The sequence below is a fragment of the Condylura cristata genome, unplaced genomic scaffold, assembly GCF_000260355.1.
Source record: "Condylura cristata isolate star-nosed mole 26May11 unplaced genomic scaffold, ConCri1.0 scaffold00025, whole genome shotgun sequence".
Classification (NCBI taxonomy): domain Eukaryota; kingdom Metazoa; phylum Chordata; class Mammalia; order Eulipotyphla; family Talpidae; genus Condylura; species Condylura cristata.
Window position 1 is genome coordinate 19,196,592 of NW_004567126.1, and position 15,751 is coordinate 19,212,342.

General features: G+C 47.0%; 2 protein-coding genes across 3 annotated transcripts in view; both read right to left on the reverse strand.

The window, feature by feature from the left end:
- LOC101632752 overlaps window positions 1-2,649 on the reverse strand; it is a 4,155-nt gene extending 1,506 nt beyond the window's left edge. The window contains exons 1-2 of the mRNA XM_012729400.1: window positions 2,604-2,649; window positions 101-299 (exon numbers count right to left, since the gene is read on the reverse strand). Of these exons, the coding sequence (XP_012584854.1) occupies window positions 101-299; window positions 2,604-2,649 (245 nt within the window). The remainder of the gene's footprint in view (window positions 1-100; window positions 300-2,603) is intronic.
- Window positions 2,650-8,587: 5,938 nt separating this feature from the next.
- Window positions 8,588-15,751, reverse strand: part of HINFP (histone H4 transcription factor) — a 10,659-nt gene continuing 3,495 nt past the window's right edge. Inside the window, exons 2-10 of one of the 2 annotated variants that reach the window (XM_004688823.2) lie at window positions 13,829-14,036; window positions 11,979-12,208; window positions 11,633-11,744; window positions 11,310-11,462; window positions 10,709-10,786; window positions 10,508-10,628; window positions 10,284-10,422; window positions 10,074-10,198; window positions 8,588-9,546 (exon numbers count right to left, since the gene is read on the reverse strand). In XM_004688823.2, coding sequence (XP_004688880.1) covers window positions 9,123-9,546; window positions 10,074-10,198; window positions 10,284-10,422; window positions 10,508-10,628; window positions 10,709-10,786; window positions 11,310-11,462; window positions 11,633-11,744; window positions 11,979-12,208; window positions 13,829-14,027 — 1,581 coding nt within the window. In that variant the 5' untranslated portion in view covers window positions 14,028-14,036 and the 3' untranslated portion in view covers window positions 8,588-9,122. The other variant, XM_012729927.1, reaches the window with a different exon arrangement.

Consider the following 15,751-nt stretch of genomic DNA (forward strand, 5'->3'; position numbering starts at 1 on the left):
GGGCGGGCTGCTGGGAGCCCGGACCTCAGGTCAGAGGTGGTGACAAGGTTGGAGAGGGGCTACCGGGGCGCGCGGCGACTCGGCGTGACTACGCGCACGCGGTCCCCGCAGCCCGATCTTCGGTTCCTCGTCCTCCCGAGCCCGCTGGGCGACTGCGTGCCCCTCCGAGCTACAGCTCGCCGGGCCCGCTGTTCTTAAAGGGCCCGCGCGGGCCCGCAGCCCGTGAGGGGCGAGGATGGCGAAGAGAAGCGCCCGCTCCTCAGGGGCGGGAGCGAGCGGGTGCAGCAGTGGATCCAAGACTGGGGGTTGGCTGGGAAGGGCTGACTTAAGGCAGTGAGGAAATTAGAGCTGAAGTCACTCGTAGGGACAGGTCCCCTGATTACAGACTAGACAATGGTGGGGGCTGAGTGGGGGTGGGGAGTGGGTTGCAGTTTCCATCACTCTCAAGGGATGGTGAAGCTGATGGCCCTCTACACGGGGCTTGCCCACTCCATCAATTTCCTTAAGTTCTTGCTCTCAAGCTACCTCCAAGGTATTCTCAAACTAAATAAAAAGGCTTTGAAAGCTACTCTTGGGACACAACCACCCAACCAACACACCCCCCCCACCACACACACACACACACACACACAAACACACACTCTTTCTATGGGTGGGCCACCAATTAAAAGGGGACAGAACATGGCTGTTTTGGGAAAGCTTGCAGGCAGCTCAAAGGTGAAACCGGTACCCAGAGCTGAGGCTGTGACTGTAGAGGTGTTTTTTCTTCCAGGCAAATTCCAGTCTTTAAGACAGATGCATGCCTGATGCCAGGCTGGGTGCCAAGGCATACCCAGGGTTCACAGGCACTGTCTTTGACATCTCCTATATATGAGCATTATCTCCCTCACCCCAACAGCCTTCAAATGGAGGTCCCCAGAGCCCTTTTAGGGCTTTCCCCAGCTCTGCCCCTTTCTAAGGCAATTTCTCTTGGTCCCTGCCTGCCCCAGACAGTCTTCAAGGGGTAAGTAGGTTAGCCAGCTGAAACACGTGACCTAGGCTTTCAAGTTCCCACCTGTCACATAGCAGAGATGGACGGGATGGGAGGCTGCTCGCGGCACCGAGCACTGGCTATGCTGAGATTTTGCCTTACTGCCGCAGTTGAGGTTACTATGAGTCAAACCTCGCCCCTACCTAACCCCACCCCCTCCTTCTTCTCCACAGCCTGGAGGCTGGCGACCCCTGCAGGATGTCTCCAGGTCTCACTCTGTAACTGAAGTTTACCCGGATTCAGGACCTAAGCCCCCCACCCCCACCATTCTTCACAATAAAACATTTTCTTCTCCAGACAGAACCCCCATTGTCCAAGTTAACCTCCAATATGGTACCTCAGATTCCCCAACCCCACAATTGCATTTATTGAGCAATTACTAGGAACTGGGCACTATCTTCTTTGAGGCAGATAAGCCCCTTAACAAAAATAAAGAAATTGAGGACAGGGATGTGAACATACTGAGGAAGCACCTGGACTTTCCTCTTCCTGTCTAGCAGGCAACAGGCAAGAGGTCAACAGCATATGCTTAAAGTCAGAACAGACTGTTGTGTGAAACAGTCATAGAGGAATCTCATGCCTACAGGTAAACCAATCTTTTCAATCTCTTGGAGATTTCCAAGAGTCCAACTAAAGATTCTAACAATGGATTTTTCTCTAATAAACCTACCCTTCTGGGGGGGGGAGGGTGGCAGGGGGAGATGTAACAATGGGTACCTGCTAGCCCCAGGAGGATTTCCTCTTCTTTCTTAGGAACACACTGCCATTCCTCAGGACTGGCTTGCCTGTCATCAGAGACCAGCACTCCTGAGTCCTCTATTAGGTTTCTACAAAGGACACTTTGACCTAGAGCAGTGGCCCGCCTCTCGATTGAGAGCATCACCTGGGGGACTTTCAAAAGATCTCTGGGTGACACTCCAAACTAATGAATTCTAACCTCAAAAGTAAGTACTATTTAGTCATTTGTGTTTTTTGTTTGTTCTAAGATTGATTTATTATTTATGCATACAGAACTGGGGTATAGGCCAGAGGTGCAGAGGTGGTGAGAGGATTCACCAGAGACAGAGTGAGGAGCAGAACAGGCAGGTTGATGAAATACACTGCTGAGGGGAGCAGCGGGCAAGACAGGAGAGGTCTGCTGCGCCATGCGGGGTCAGCTCCCTGGCTGGGGATCTAATTCATGCTGAAAAGGCTGCTGCAAGCTTCACAGTGCTACGCTTTTTACCCATTGAGCCACCAGGGAGGCCCTAGTCATTTGTGTTTTTAAAAGCGCCCCACTTGAACAACTGAGATGGCACAAAATGATGTAAAAACAATTATATTATTTAAAAAAAAAAACTCCCCAATTGATCCCACTGGGTAGGCAAAGTGAAAATCACTGCTCATTTAGAACCCTTGTCATTGCACCCATTAAAGGCCCCTCTCTTCCCTGGAACAGGCCTCTCCTTCTTGAGGACACCTTTCCCCATTTTCTGAATAAAACTTCCATGTCCTAACTTGGAGTTAGAACACTGGCATTCTAATCTTGTCACTATCTCCTAGTAGTTCTGTAGTCTTAAGTAAATTTCTCTACCTTTCTGAGCCCCATCCAGGTAATGGGGTTGACGAAAGTCCTGCATATCCGCTTCGGGTTATTACGAGGTTTCGAATTCAGTGATTAATATTTGTAGTTTTTATTCTCAAGAATAAGTCACACATCCTTACTCTCTAGGTCAGAGTGACCATGATCCAGGAAACTTTCCTCCAGCATTTCCCATTTCATTGGCAAAGGAGTGGACATTACATTTACTGAAAGCCCACTGTGTGCTAAACAGCCAGCAAATAGATGTGATCTTTGAGGAAAGGACTAGGTCTGTCTCATTTTGGCCTATAGTCCCAGAACTTGCACACAGAAAACACATACTAGTACCTATGTTGCTGAACAGCCTAACTAGTCCTTACAATCACTTAATGAAGTCAGTATTAACCACATATTTCAGATATGGGAATTGAGGCTCAGAAATGTTAAGTACATGTATAAGGTTACAGAGCAAGTATGCTAGATCAAGGCTACAGGGATCTAGGCCAAGGTTGTAGGGATTCTAGTTATTGGTTGTTGGATTTCACCAAGTAAACCTGCTCCATACCGAGACTGATTCTCTCCTTTTTCTAGGAACCTTCTCAGTTCACACCCCAGACCTCACCACTGTCAACACCACCTTCATCTGGGGCACATTCCCCAATCCCAGACAGATAAGATTGATGATAATTGTCTTAAGAAGAGTAAGGCAGAGGCCTCCTTGGTGGCACAAGTTGCAGTACTATGAAGCATGAGTTCTATGGCCCGCAAGGGAGCTGACCCACATGGTGCAGCAGATGGCGCCGAGCCCCAGCAGTGTATCTGTATCTGTCTGTTCTGCTTCCAACTCTGTCTCTGTTGAATTCTCTCACACACCCCCAACACACAACTCAGACCTGTACCCGAGTTCTTGTATGCATAAATAAATCTTAAAAAAAAAAAGGGAGCAAGGCAGAAGCATTAGATTCCCACCTCAGCCTAAGCTAATCTTAAGACACCTGCTACTCTAGGCAGGGATTTGTAGAAGCAGTTGGTAAGGAGCTTTAGGGAACTATGGGAAAAAGAGAGTAGCAGAGTCCTATGGGAGTCAGAAAGAACTTGGGCTGGGGACTCTGGAACTGACCCAATTCTACTTCCACCCTCCCAAGTCCTTCGTCCATGGTATTTCCCGTTCCCGTGAGTCTCTCATCTTTGAAAAGAAAAATTTTAGTTTTTGGTCAATAGAAGAACCCTCTGCTGGCCACTTGGGGAAATGCAACCCAGATTTGGAAAGGAGGGGTAGATAAAGGAGGCTTAACTCAATAGCAAATAAATATTCCAATTAAAAAATGGGCAGAGCATTTGGTGATGGGAAACCCGTGGGGATTACAATTGAGATGAAAAAAAAATGTGAAAAATAATGTAAAAATAAACTTTTTAATTAAAAAAATATATCATCAAAAAAAAAAAATGGGCAGAGCACAATGGACTATGGTGGACTATAAATGTTTTGGTTCTGGGTGTACTATGGTGACTATACCAGAGGGGAAGAGCCTATACGTCCTAAATACTAACAAGGATGTAAACCAGTGGTGCTTCAATAAAATAATAATTTTTTTAATGGGCAAAGGACCTGAACAGACACTTTTCCAAAAAAAAATATATATATACATATACACATATATATACATACATATATATATATATATATATGTATATAGGGATGACCAATAGGTACATGAAATTTCTCCCAACGTCAGTAATCATTAGGGAAATTCAAGTCAAACCACAATGAGTTATCACCTCACACCTGTTAAAATGAATAGCACCAAAAAAAAAAAAAAATGAATAGCACCAAGAAGCAAGAGGAAAGTGTGGTGAGGAAGTGGAGAAATGAGACTCCTTGGGCACTTCGGTGGGACTGTGAGCTGGTACAGCCACTATGGAAAGGAGTATGGAGCTTTCTCCAAAAATCAAAAATAGAACTACCATGATTCAGCACTCCAATTCTGAGACTACTTCTGAAAGAAACCAAAACACTGTGATGCAGAGGTGTCTGCAACCCAGGTACAGTGCTGCATTATTTATAATAGCCAAAATGTGGGAACGAACAACCCGATTGTCTACCAAAGGACGCATGGATAAAGTTGTGGTACATTATAAACAATGGAATGTTATTCACTCATAAAAAGAAATCCTGCCATCTGCTAGAAAATGGACATTGAGGACATTATGCTAAGTAAAATAAGGCAGCTAGAGGAAGACAAATGTACAGTAATCTCATGTATATGAAGAATCAAAAGCAAACAACAAACTACAAACTCAAATAATAAAGTCAGACTTATAGTTCCTGTAAGCAGGGTAGGGAAGGGGAACTGGAAGTGGTCCAAAGTTAAAACCTCCAGTCTCAAGGTAAGTACTTGGGATGTAGCATACACATGATGACCACAGGTAACACTGCTGTATGGTAATATGAAAGTTGTTGAGTAGATCCCAAGCGATCTCAACACAAAGAAAAACTTCTTTTTCCTATCTATAGGGTAGATGTTAACTTACTGATAATTACTGCAGGATAGATGTAAGTCATATGTATGGTATGTGTGCTGTACATCTTAAACTTAAACAGTACTGTATGCCAATCATATCACAATAGAACTGGGTAGCAGGGAGATGGGTTAGGTACCTGCGTCAGGGTGGTGGTAGATACCTGGGTACAGTTCCTATCCTACTACAGCTTTTAAAAAACCTTTAGTTTTAAAATTATAATAATACAACATATATAATAAAATCAAACAATATGAAAGCGCATTTTAGAACAGTAATACTTATTTGTCCATCTCTAGTGCCACTGCCTTTTTATAAGAAAATGAAGGAGGGCCCTCCCTCATGGCACAACGGGTTAAAGCACAGCACTATGAAGCTATCCACAGCCACCGCAGCACAAGTTTGATCCCTGGCCAGGGAAGTGACCCACATGGCATGGCAGACCTCTGCTGTCTTGCCCACTGCTCCCCTCAACAGTGTAATTCAGTATATCTGGCTGTTCTGCTCCCCACTCTGTCTCTGGTGAATTCTCTCACCCCCCACACTTTGGCTTGTACCCCAGTTCTGTATGCATAAATAGATCTTTAAAAAAAAAATGAACGATTCTCTAGAGCTGCAGAATATAAAGCTTCTCTGGCCCACACCCTCTGTTTCTCTTAAGAATCCACACACTTCTGGCCTATGCCCTAGTCCTTCTATGCCAAAAAAAATTTCCATAACCTCCCCCCCGTCTTTTCTTTCTCAACTCCTTCTGCTACTGTTTATGAATTGGGTGTCCTCTTCCCAAAATGCACCATGAGATTCCTAGTCTTGAGCAAAATCCACCCATTCATTTAACATTCACTGAGCACCTTCATGAAGTATCTGACAGAAAGGATTTTGTGCCCCATGACCATTTCTCACTCTTTCATCTTCAGAGAACCGTTTCTTTTATTCCCACTCAGTTCTCTATGGACTGGCCTTCAGTAAGAAAAAAGAAACATAGGTTTCCACACTCCTGGCGTGTCCCTTTAATCTTCAGATACCATGCAGACTGCTTCCCAGGCTGACCCTAGATGAAGCAATTAAATTAGTATTGTCACCCTCCTGCCTCCAGAGAGCTATTCTCACCCACCTCCAGCCTAAAATATCCTTCCACAGACCTGTGGCTGCTCTGAGTCAGTAACTCCTCACTCTAGGTCCAGGGTTATCCAAACCATGGTGCTGAGCCCAGGCTCCTCTCCTGCTGAAGGCACTTAAGTCTGTCTGGGGGGAAATAGCCTACTCTTAGAGAAGAGGGGCAGGGTGAGTGGCAAATTAGCACAAGATCCCAGGAAAGTGTGGCTAGAAGTGCAATGGCTTTGCTTATGGGAACTTTCACTTTTCTCTCCTTCACACGGCCATTTTAAGGGGTTTGTACAGAAGCCAAGTGAACATCCACAGTGACATCATCTTAAAGCCATCATCATTTCTTGACTAAGTTCCTGCAGTAGCAGCTTGGATCTGCTTTCAGTCTCTCATTCTTCCAATTTACAGTCCTCATCTCTCACAAAGTCATTATTCCAAGACTTGACATGGTCCTTGCAGGTAGCCTTGCCCTCCTTTCCAGGTCTCTTCAGAACCCGCTGTCCTCAGTGCTGCAGACCGTACGGTACCATTCTAGATGTGTTTATGGACTTAGTTTCTTCTGCTGAAAAGTAACTTGCTCTTAGTAGAGCGTAAACTCATTCTTTCAAGTCTCACTTGAAAGTCACTTCCAAGCTGAAGACTTTCTTCACTCCTTTTCCAATACTCTGTACTTTTTCAGGACAAGCCCTGGTTTATTCGTCTTTTTATCCTTAGTGCCTGTCACGGTGCCCAACTATATAAGGAATTCAATAAAATGGCTGATGGAATTAACAAAGGGATTTTTCTTTCAAAATTCTGGGCATCCCATAATAATTTGTACTAAAAAATTAAATTCGGGCCCTCCCTGGTGGTACAGCTGGTTAAAGCACAGCACTAAGAAGCTTAAGCCACTTCCACATGAGTTTGATTCCCGCCTGCTCCGGAGGTGACCACATGGCGTGGCAGACCTCTCCTGACCCACCCGCTGCTCCCCTCAGCAGTGTACTTCATCAATCTGCCTGCTTTGCTCCCTGCTCTGTCTCTGGTGAATCCTCTCACCCTCTACATCTCTGGCCTGTACCCCAGTTCTGTATGAATAAATAAAATCTTTTTTAAAAAATTAAAATCACTTATTTTAAAAAGGCCCAGAAATCACTTCAAGGCAGTCCTTGACCACCGAAGACCCGAGGATATTCCTTTCAACTCACAAGAATGTTAGAGATCCGTAGCTATACAGGTCTAAAGAAAAGTCTTATTTTTCTGAAGCCCTGGGGAAGCTTCAACGTCTTTGAGAATCTAATGAAAAGTAGACCCCTTCCCCTAGAAAACAATCAGACATGCAATTTCTCATCATGGTTCCTAGAACCCAAGTACCTGCCATCCCCTAAGCTTCCAAATCCACCCTCCATCCCCATCTTCCCTTCCCTTCCCACAGTCCCACAGACAAAGAACTACTACCCAAGAGACACCAAGTTCTAATCCGAACTCAGAGGGTGTGGCCATGGTCAGGTGCTGTCTTCAGATGATCCCCACTCTTGTCCACTCTACAGTGCTGCTACTGCTCACTCATGGCCTACACCTGGGACATACATGGATATGATAAATGTTCTCATAAAAAAAGAAGTTTCACCAAAGGGAGATGAGAGATAGCAACAACATAATAGTTAACATACATGGATATGATAGATGTTCTCATAAAAAAAGAAGTTTCACCAAAGGGAGATGAGAGATAGCAACAACAGAATAGTTAAAAACAAAAACAGGCCCTGGTGGTTCAGCGGGTTAAAGCACTGCACTGAGAATCTAAAGCTACTTCCGCATGAGTTCGATTCCCACCTGCCCCAGACGTGACCACATGGCGTGGCAGACCTCTCCTGACCTGCCCGCTGCTCCCCTCAGCAGTGTACTTGTCGATCTGCCTGTTCTGCTCCCCACTCTGTCTCTGGTGCCTCTCACTGCCCCTGAGCCTCTGGCCTGTACCTCAGTTCTGTATGTACAAATAAATAAATCTTTAAAAAACAAAAACAGGGCCCTCCCTGGTGGCGCAACGGGTTAAAGCACAGCACTGTGAAGCTTGCTGTAGCTGCATCAGTGCAATTTTGATCCCCGGCTGGGTGGTGACCCACAGGGTACAACAGACCTCTCCTGTCTTGCCCACTGCTCCCCTCAGCAGAGTACTTCGTCCGATCTGCCTGTTATGCTCCTGTCTCTGGTGAATCCTCTCACCGCCCTTGCACTCTGCCTATACTCCAGCACTGTATGCATAAATCTTAAAAAAGCAAACTCCAGTCACTAAAAAGGGAATAAACCTAATTATAACAAGCCTCTTCTGCATAACTATATCTCATTATACCTAATTAACTGCCATCAAACATCAGGAAGAAAAAAGGAATAGTCCAAGTATTTCTTTTATTACCAAAAGCCATTGTTATACACACACTCAATCCCGTCCCTGAGGATAACCATGAAAGTCCCTGGGGCTGTAGGAGGAACTCTTTGGAGGGAAAAGGATGCCAGGTTCATGATGCCTGGGCTGGCCGTGAGGAAGGGCCCTTCTGGGGACCAGTTACATGTCCTCCCTGGGCGCAAGGTCCCCTAAAGATAGGAATGGATGTGAGTGGACTAAGCATTTTAATCACTGTTCCCATATGTCTAAGAGGTCAAGGTTAAGTCTGGTAGCTTCCCCCTCCAAAAGAATACTCACAAGTCCCCCTCAAAGATTCCAGAAGCCTCATGATTCCTATAGAACATTAAGAGAAGTCCCTAGAGTCTGCCAAATGACGTATGCTGGGTCCAGAGTAGACCACACGGTTCTCAGCACCACTGCTAAAGGCATCCATTGGCAAGCTTGCCCGCAAGGGGCACTGCCACCAGCCCAGTGCAAACCCCTAGGCCTGGGGTGGGAATGGTCAGATTCTGCAACCTTCACACCATCTGGTTTTCTGGCTCCTCAGCTATTCCCTGAAGCTTTTCCATGATGCCCCCTGAGGGGCACTCAGGAACTGGCGGGGGCTCTCCAGGGGCTTCAGACAGCACATAGTAGATAATCTCTCTCTCTCCTTGGGCATTGGTCTGATTCACCACGTGGATCAGAGGGCTGGTGGTGTCCTGAGAGGCTGAGAGGGCTGTGCCCTCACTGCCCACGCCCTCTTCTTCCTCTTCAGCCTCTTCCTGGGGTCCCGGCTCCCCAGGAACTGTTTCTAGAATGATGCCCTGCAGGCTGCTCTCATTCAAGGAAGCTCCCAGGCCCGAGTCCCCCTGTGGTTGGCGCAGCAGCTGCTGTGTCAGCTCTACACTCTCGTAGCGAACCAGCTGCAGCCGCATGTAGCCATCTTCATGCTCCTTGTACCTGGTGAACAAGCACAAAGGGCAGCATACATGGGCAGGAAGATGCAGAGGGGGCCTGGAGACTGGGAACGTAAGGGACAAATATGAGAAAGCCCTAGGGTCCCAAAGGATGGGCGTTTTAGACAAACAAGATTTCTAATGGAATAAGTAGAAGAAAAGACAAGAGGACAGGATCATTACTAAAAATGGAAAAGTTTATGTAGAAACCCAAGCCAGAGAGAGATACAGACAGACAGACATTGCACTGGAGAGGGAGGGGGTCAGAGGCTACGAGAAGGCCCTGGCGCTAAGGAGCAGGACCCTTCGCTGCAGTTCTAGCTGCAGGACTTCTGGCGTTTACAGAGTGTGGCACCAGCCTTGGATTCAAACACCAGAAAAACCACCTCTGCCCCACCATCATCGCAGGGTTCTTTGAGCCTACGGGGAGATGGCAGACATCAAAGTGTATCAAACTCAGGGTTTCTCACTTGCTGAACAGGCAACGGGAAAACAGCGTGTGTGAATCCAGCAGGGAAGGCAGAGACATACCGAAAGCGGGGGTGCCCCGGGGGCCACTTGAACTGGTGTTTCTTGCGAAGGTGCACAGTGAGGTTGTTGCCCCTTGTGAAGCATTTGTCACACACGTGACATTTGTACCTTGGCTCTGAGTCTCCCTAATGGAGAGGGGAAGCAGAGTGAGCTCTCCCCCCGGGCTGCACCACATTTCTGTGAGCCCTTTCCCACTGCTGCTCCACTTACTTCGTGCACTTTTCGGTAGTGGGACTTGATAGAGGAGAGGGATCGGGCACTGAAGTCGCAGTTCTCAAAATCACACCTGTAGGCTGGCTCTTTGCTATGTGTATCCAGGTGCTTGCGGAGGTCAATCAGATTCTTGCAGCTGCATGGGAAGTTAGGAGGGTACGGAGGGCATGGGAGACCCTGGGTCATGCTTCCTCTGATTCCTGGCCCTGGCTTCCCCTTACCTGTAGTCACAATAGTCACACTTAAAGGGCCGGTCCTCACTGTGGCGAAAGCGCATGTGGTTGCGGAGGGAGGATGGCAGAGGACAGGTCATGTCGCACAGAGGGCACTTATAGTGATTCACTAAGAGGAGCAGAGACGAGGCTGTGGTCTGAGTATCGCAGAAGCGTGGCGGGCAGGGAGGGGAGCGGTCGGCTACTCACCGTGGTTACGCATATGGTCCCGCAACAGCCGCTCTGTAGCAAACCTCTTGGAACAGTGAGAGCACTGAAAGCGTTGCTCTGGAGCAGGCCAGGCAGAAGAAAAAGATGGGCTGTGGGAGATGGCAGAGAGGCAAAGAAGAGAGCAAGCCCAGGAGAGGGGCACCATCCCAAGCAGAAGGGAACCACCCAATGAGAAAAGGGGAGCTTAGGGAGCTATGAGTAAACAAAGTTTTGTGGAAAGAAAATGGGACTTGGAGTCAAGAACCTGAGTTAGAATCCCAGTTTCACCACTTACTAGCTGTGTGATCTCAGGTAAGTGATTTAACCTCTCTGAGCCTCAGATTCCTCATCTGCAAAAAGGGGATAAGACGCCTACCTCATGGGGCTGCTGTGAGGAATCACTGAGATAACTGATGGGCTGCCCAGAAAGCAATGAAAAACACCTAATGAATCTAAATCAGCAGAGACTGCAGCAGGTGACCGAGTCTAAAAGTAGACGTAGTCAAGTTGTGGATACTCAGGGGCCCAATCCCCGGAAATCCTCCCTGTGCCCCAACGCCCCAGTCAACCTGTACCCATGTCCCCTTCTCTAACTGCTTACGATCCAACGAGGTCTGGCGACGGATGTGATCAAAGAACTTGGTGTTGTTGGCAAACATGCCCCCACAAGTGGGGCAGGCCACTACCTTCTCTTGGGTGTGGCTGCGGAGGTGCTCTCGAAGCTTACAGCGGTCCTTAAAGGTGCAGGTGCAGCCTGGGACGGAAGGCTAGGTCAGGCTCCAAACCCCAGACAGGCACAGTCCCCCCACATCTCTCCAGCCAGCAGCCAACCTTACCTGCAGGATTGGTCCCATCACTAGCAACCGTAGTCCCTCATCAACCCGAGAGGTTCTTTAGAGACCAGAAATTAAGGAGGGACCCTACCTTTCCAGCCACACAGCACCACATGGTTGTCCTTGCCAACTGCTTGGTATTCACAGCACAGGCTGTGTGCTTCCACGTGCCGGTAGAACCACTCGGGATTGTCGAAGGAACTCTGCCAGGAGCAACTTGAGGTAAGGGCTGAGAGTGGGTGAGGGATATTTACCCCTATGTGTCCCAAAGGGGCTTTTTGGCTCTCTCACATTTACTTGGCAGGAATGGGAAATTTTTAGCAAGAGAGATTCCAGCAGGAACCTCAGGAATGTAGGATGTCCCTGAAAGGGTCAAGGTGCCTATAGTTAAGGCTCCCAATGTGCGTCAAGCGCTACTACCAGCACTGCCTGCTGACCTCGCAATGTTCCCACAGGCACAGGAAGTGGTCAGGGATGTCAGGGATGATGTTGCGGCTCTGGAGGTCCAAGATGCAGGGGCTGAGGTCCGCCTGGCTCTGCAGGGCCTGCAGCCCCCACTGCTTCAGCTTTGTATGGTAGCAGTGGAAGTAGACATGGCGGACGAGGTCAGCAGAACTGTCCAGAGAACAAAAGCCACACTCTTGCCACAAACAGGAGAATTCATCCTCTGTAGAAAGGGGTTTAGAAGAAAGAATCAGATACTTTCCAAGCTTAGTTTACTTTCTTCCTGTGGCACTTTACAGCAATGAGACTGGACTCACACCAAATTACCGGAAATTGATTCAGCAAATACCAGTCATTTAGTGACCACCTATCGTGTACCAGTAGTAGAGAGTCCCAGTCTTTGTCCTTGAAATAGCTTTCAATCAGGAAGAAAAAATGAGTAATCAAGTATTCTCATGTGTGAGTACAAAACTGCTACCAGTCATAAGTACACTTGTGGAGCTAGTACATGAAAGAATTAACAGAGCAACAGAGGTAATCAACATAGCCAGGGACGTACTGGACGTATCCCTGCTTTGAGAGCGGCAGGGTATTTGTAAACTATGTGGAGGACAAGTGTGGCCCAAGCAGAGGGAATGGTGTGCAAAGTCCAGTGCCGGAAATGGAGGGGGCAGGCAACTCCAGCTCCAAGTTTCTACTGTTCTGTGAGGCGTCACTGGCTTCCAGCCTGTGACACCCCCACTCCCCACTGTCAAGCCACAGTTCCTCCTTCCCTTCCCAGTCTTCTGCCCAAGATCTGTCTTCTCCAGGAAGACCCCTCAACTACTCCAGTCCCCTTCCTAACTCTCTAAAGTATTATTTATTGCTTTTATTTACTATATTTTTAATGTTTTCTTAAGGATTATTTGTTTTGAAAATTTTTATATTTAAAATTAAAAATATACACAATTATATCTAAATATATTTTATACATGAACTTTTTAATATTAAAAATATAACAATCACCCATTTCTCTTTTGTGTAAATATCAGACTTCTAAACTTAGTAGTTATAGCTCCTCGTTCCTAAAAACAGAACTCGAAAAGGGGGCCTCTGTACTTTCCATAGAATAGTTTTTCAAACTGGTTTGTGACCCAAGAATGGGTAGTGAAATCAAGAATATTCAGAAAGCATTTAATAAAGACAAGGATTTGGGGGCCTCCCTGGTGGCACAGGAGTTAAAATCTCAGCACTATCAAACTATTGCCAGCCACTGCGGCACAAGTTCGATCCCCGGCCAGGGAGCTGAGCCACACGGCACAGCAGACTTCTCCTGTTTCCCCGCTGCTCCCCTCAGCAGTGTATTTCAGCTGATCTGCCTGTTCCGCTCCCCACTCTGTCTCTGGTGAATCCTCTCAACCCTCACACCTCTGGCCTGTACCCCAGTTCTTGTATGCATAAATAAATAAGTACATTTTAAATAAAATGTATTTCTAACTGGTGGTCACAATTAAAAAACGTTGAGAAAGTGAAAAAGCCAGATTGTCAACAGTTTATACAATATGATCCTTATTAAAAAAACTACTGTGAGTCATATACAGTGCTGTAAACCAATAAAAGATAGAAATTAAAGTTATCTCATTTAATCAGAGGGAGGGCAAAAGACATTTCCATGAATACTGCACACGGTGATTCATTGCATAGATCCTTGCTGGACGTGTTTTCTACAAGGGGTTTACAAACCAAACAAAAACACAATTAGGAAAATAAATCACTGTTCTCCTAGGCTGCCTTCTCCCTCTGGAGAAAGGAAAGCCAGATTTTCTGCCTCCCCTGGAACTTTGCTTCCCACTCCACCCCTTACCCAATGGGTCGTCCTCCTCGTCCTCCCCGCCGGAGGAGCTGTGCAGGTGCTGCTGCAGGTGCTGCGTGACATGCTCGCAGAATTCCTCCATGGCCCAGCACACGTAGGAGCAGGACCCCCACTCACACTGGAGCTCCAGGTCCTCCTTGCGGGGAGCTTTCCCATCCTCCTTTCGGGACACTTTCCCTGGAGGCGGCATGGCCTTTACCTTAGAGGAGGAAGAAATCAACAGCTAAAAAGACTCCCTCCAACCCCCCCCACCCCGAGTACAGCCTGTGAGGCTGCCGGCAGGGAGGGGAACACTGGGCAGGCAGTCTGCCTAGAACCAGCAGGCATGTTTCCAGGGCCCTGAGAGGATGTCTGTCCTTTTTCAATAAGGAGGAAAGTTGTGTGTTCTCAAGAGGGAGAACAAAAACTTACCACTATTGAACGTGTACTGGCACTGAACTAAAAACTAACAGACATTTTCTCATGATGCTCTAGCATCCCTCCCCGAGAAGCAATGACACCTAAGGGAGGCAGAGCAATGCTCAGAGTCAAAGGCCCAGAGAGCTCTAATCCAGGCTCCTCTGTTCACCCTTTATTGGCTATATGACTTTGGCCAAGTAACATAACCGCATCTTCAGAATGGGGACAACAGGGACCCTCCCTGGTGGCACAATAGGTTAAAGCGCAGCACCAAGAAGCTCTCTGCAGCCACTGCAGCACAAAATTCAATCCCCAGCCAGGGAGGTGACCCACGTGGCATGGCAGACCTCTACCATCTCGCCCGCTGCTCCCCTCAGCAGTATATTTAAGTCGATCTGCCTGTTCTGTTCCCCACTGTGTCTCTGGTGAATCCTCTCACCACCCTGTACCTCTGGCCTGTACCCCAGTTCTTATATGCATAAATAAATAAATCTTAACAAAAAAATAGGGACAACAAAAACTTTTGATTTTAATGTCATCCTTACCATAGATCAAGCACCAAAGTAAGCACTTTATTTACACTGTAATTTAATTACCAACATCCCCCTATGAGGTAAGCACTATTCGTAACCTCATTTATAGATAAGGTAAGGTGAACTGGTTTGCTCAAGGCCACACACCAGTGGTGGGGTAGGGTCAGGTCAGGCTAACTCCACAGTCCATATCCTTTAGTATCTTTTTCTTTTTTTTAAGAGTCAAATTGATCTTAATAAATGATTCATGAATCAGGCAACATCCCACCTAGAAAGGCACCGCCCAAAGTCTGTATATTTTCTAAACCACCTAGCCTGCAGATGAGCCCAGATGCTCCTTACTTCCTATTACCTCATGTTATTAACCCTCCACTCGACTTTCCACGTGCCACCTAATCTGCCCTTGCCTAACCTACCCAGCGGTTCACCTATCTACTCCACCACTCGTGTTAACATCCTCTGACCTAAAATGTAGGTGCCATTTGAATATGAGGTCCTATCTGTTCACGAACATTGCATCCGGGATTTATACAGTCTTAGGCACGCTTAGGCAAGTAACAAATACTTGCAGAAAGCTGAATAAAACTGAAGACTTTCTATCTTTAATATGGATACAAATGCAGAGTTCTCCAGCCCCTTCCCCAGATAGGGCTTGGATTTGGGAGGGCTGGGTTAAGCTTAAAAATCTCTCTTAAACCTCAGCATCCCCAGTGTGCGCAGTTCCAGGAGTGAGTTTGTAGAAGAATAATAGTTTTCCTCTTAACACACAGAATTTCAGATGACACAACTAGTAAAAGTCCTGAGGGGAAAGAGGGCATCAAGAAGCTTCGACCTGCATTCAAGTGTCACCTCTTTAAGGATTCTCACTAGTTCCTGCTGCTCCCACCAGGGTGGATGCTGCCAGATAGTGGTGCTTACCCCTATCTGACACAGATGGGAACTCTGAAAAAGGCCTCTACTAAACACCAAGGGATTAAAAAAA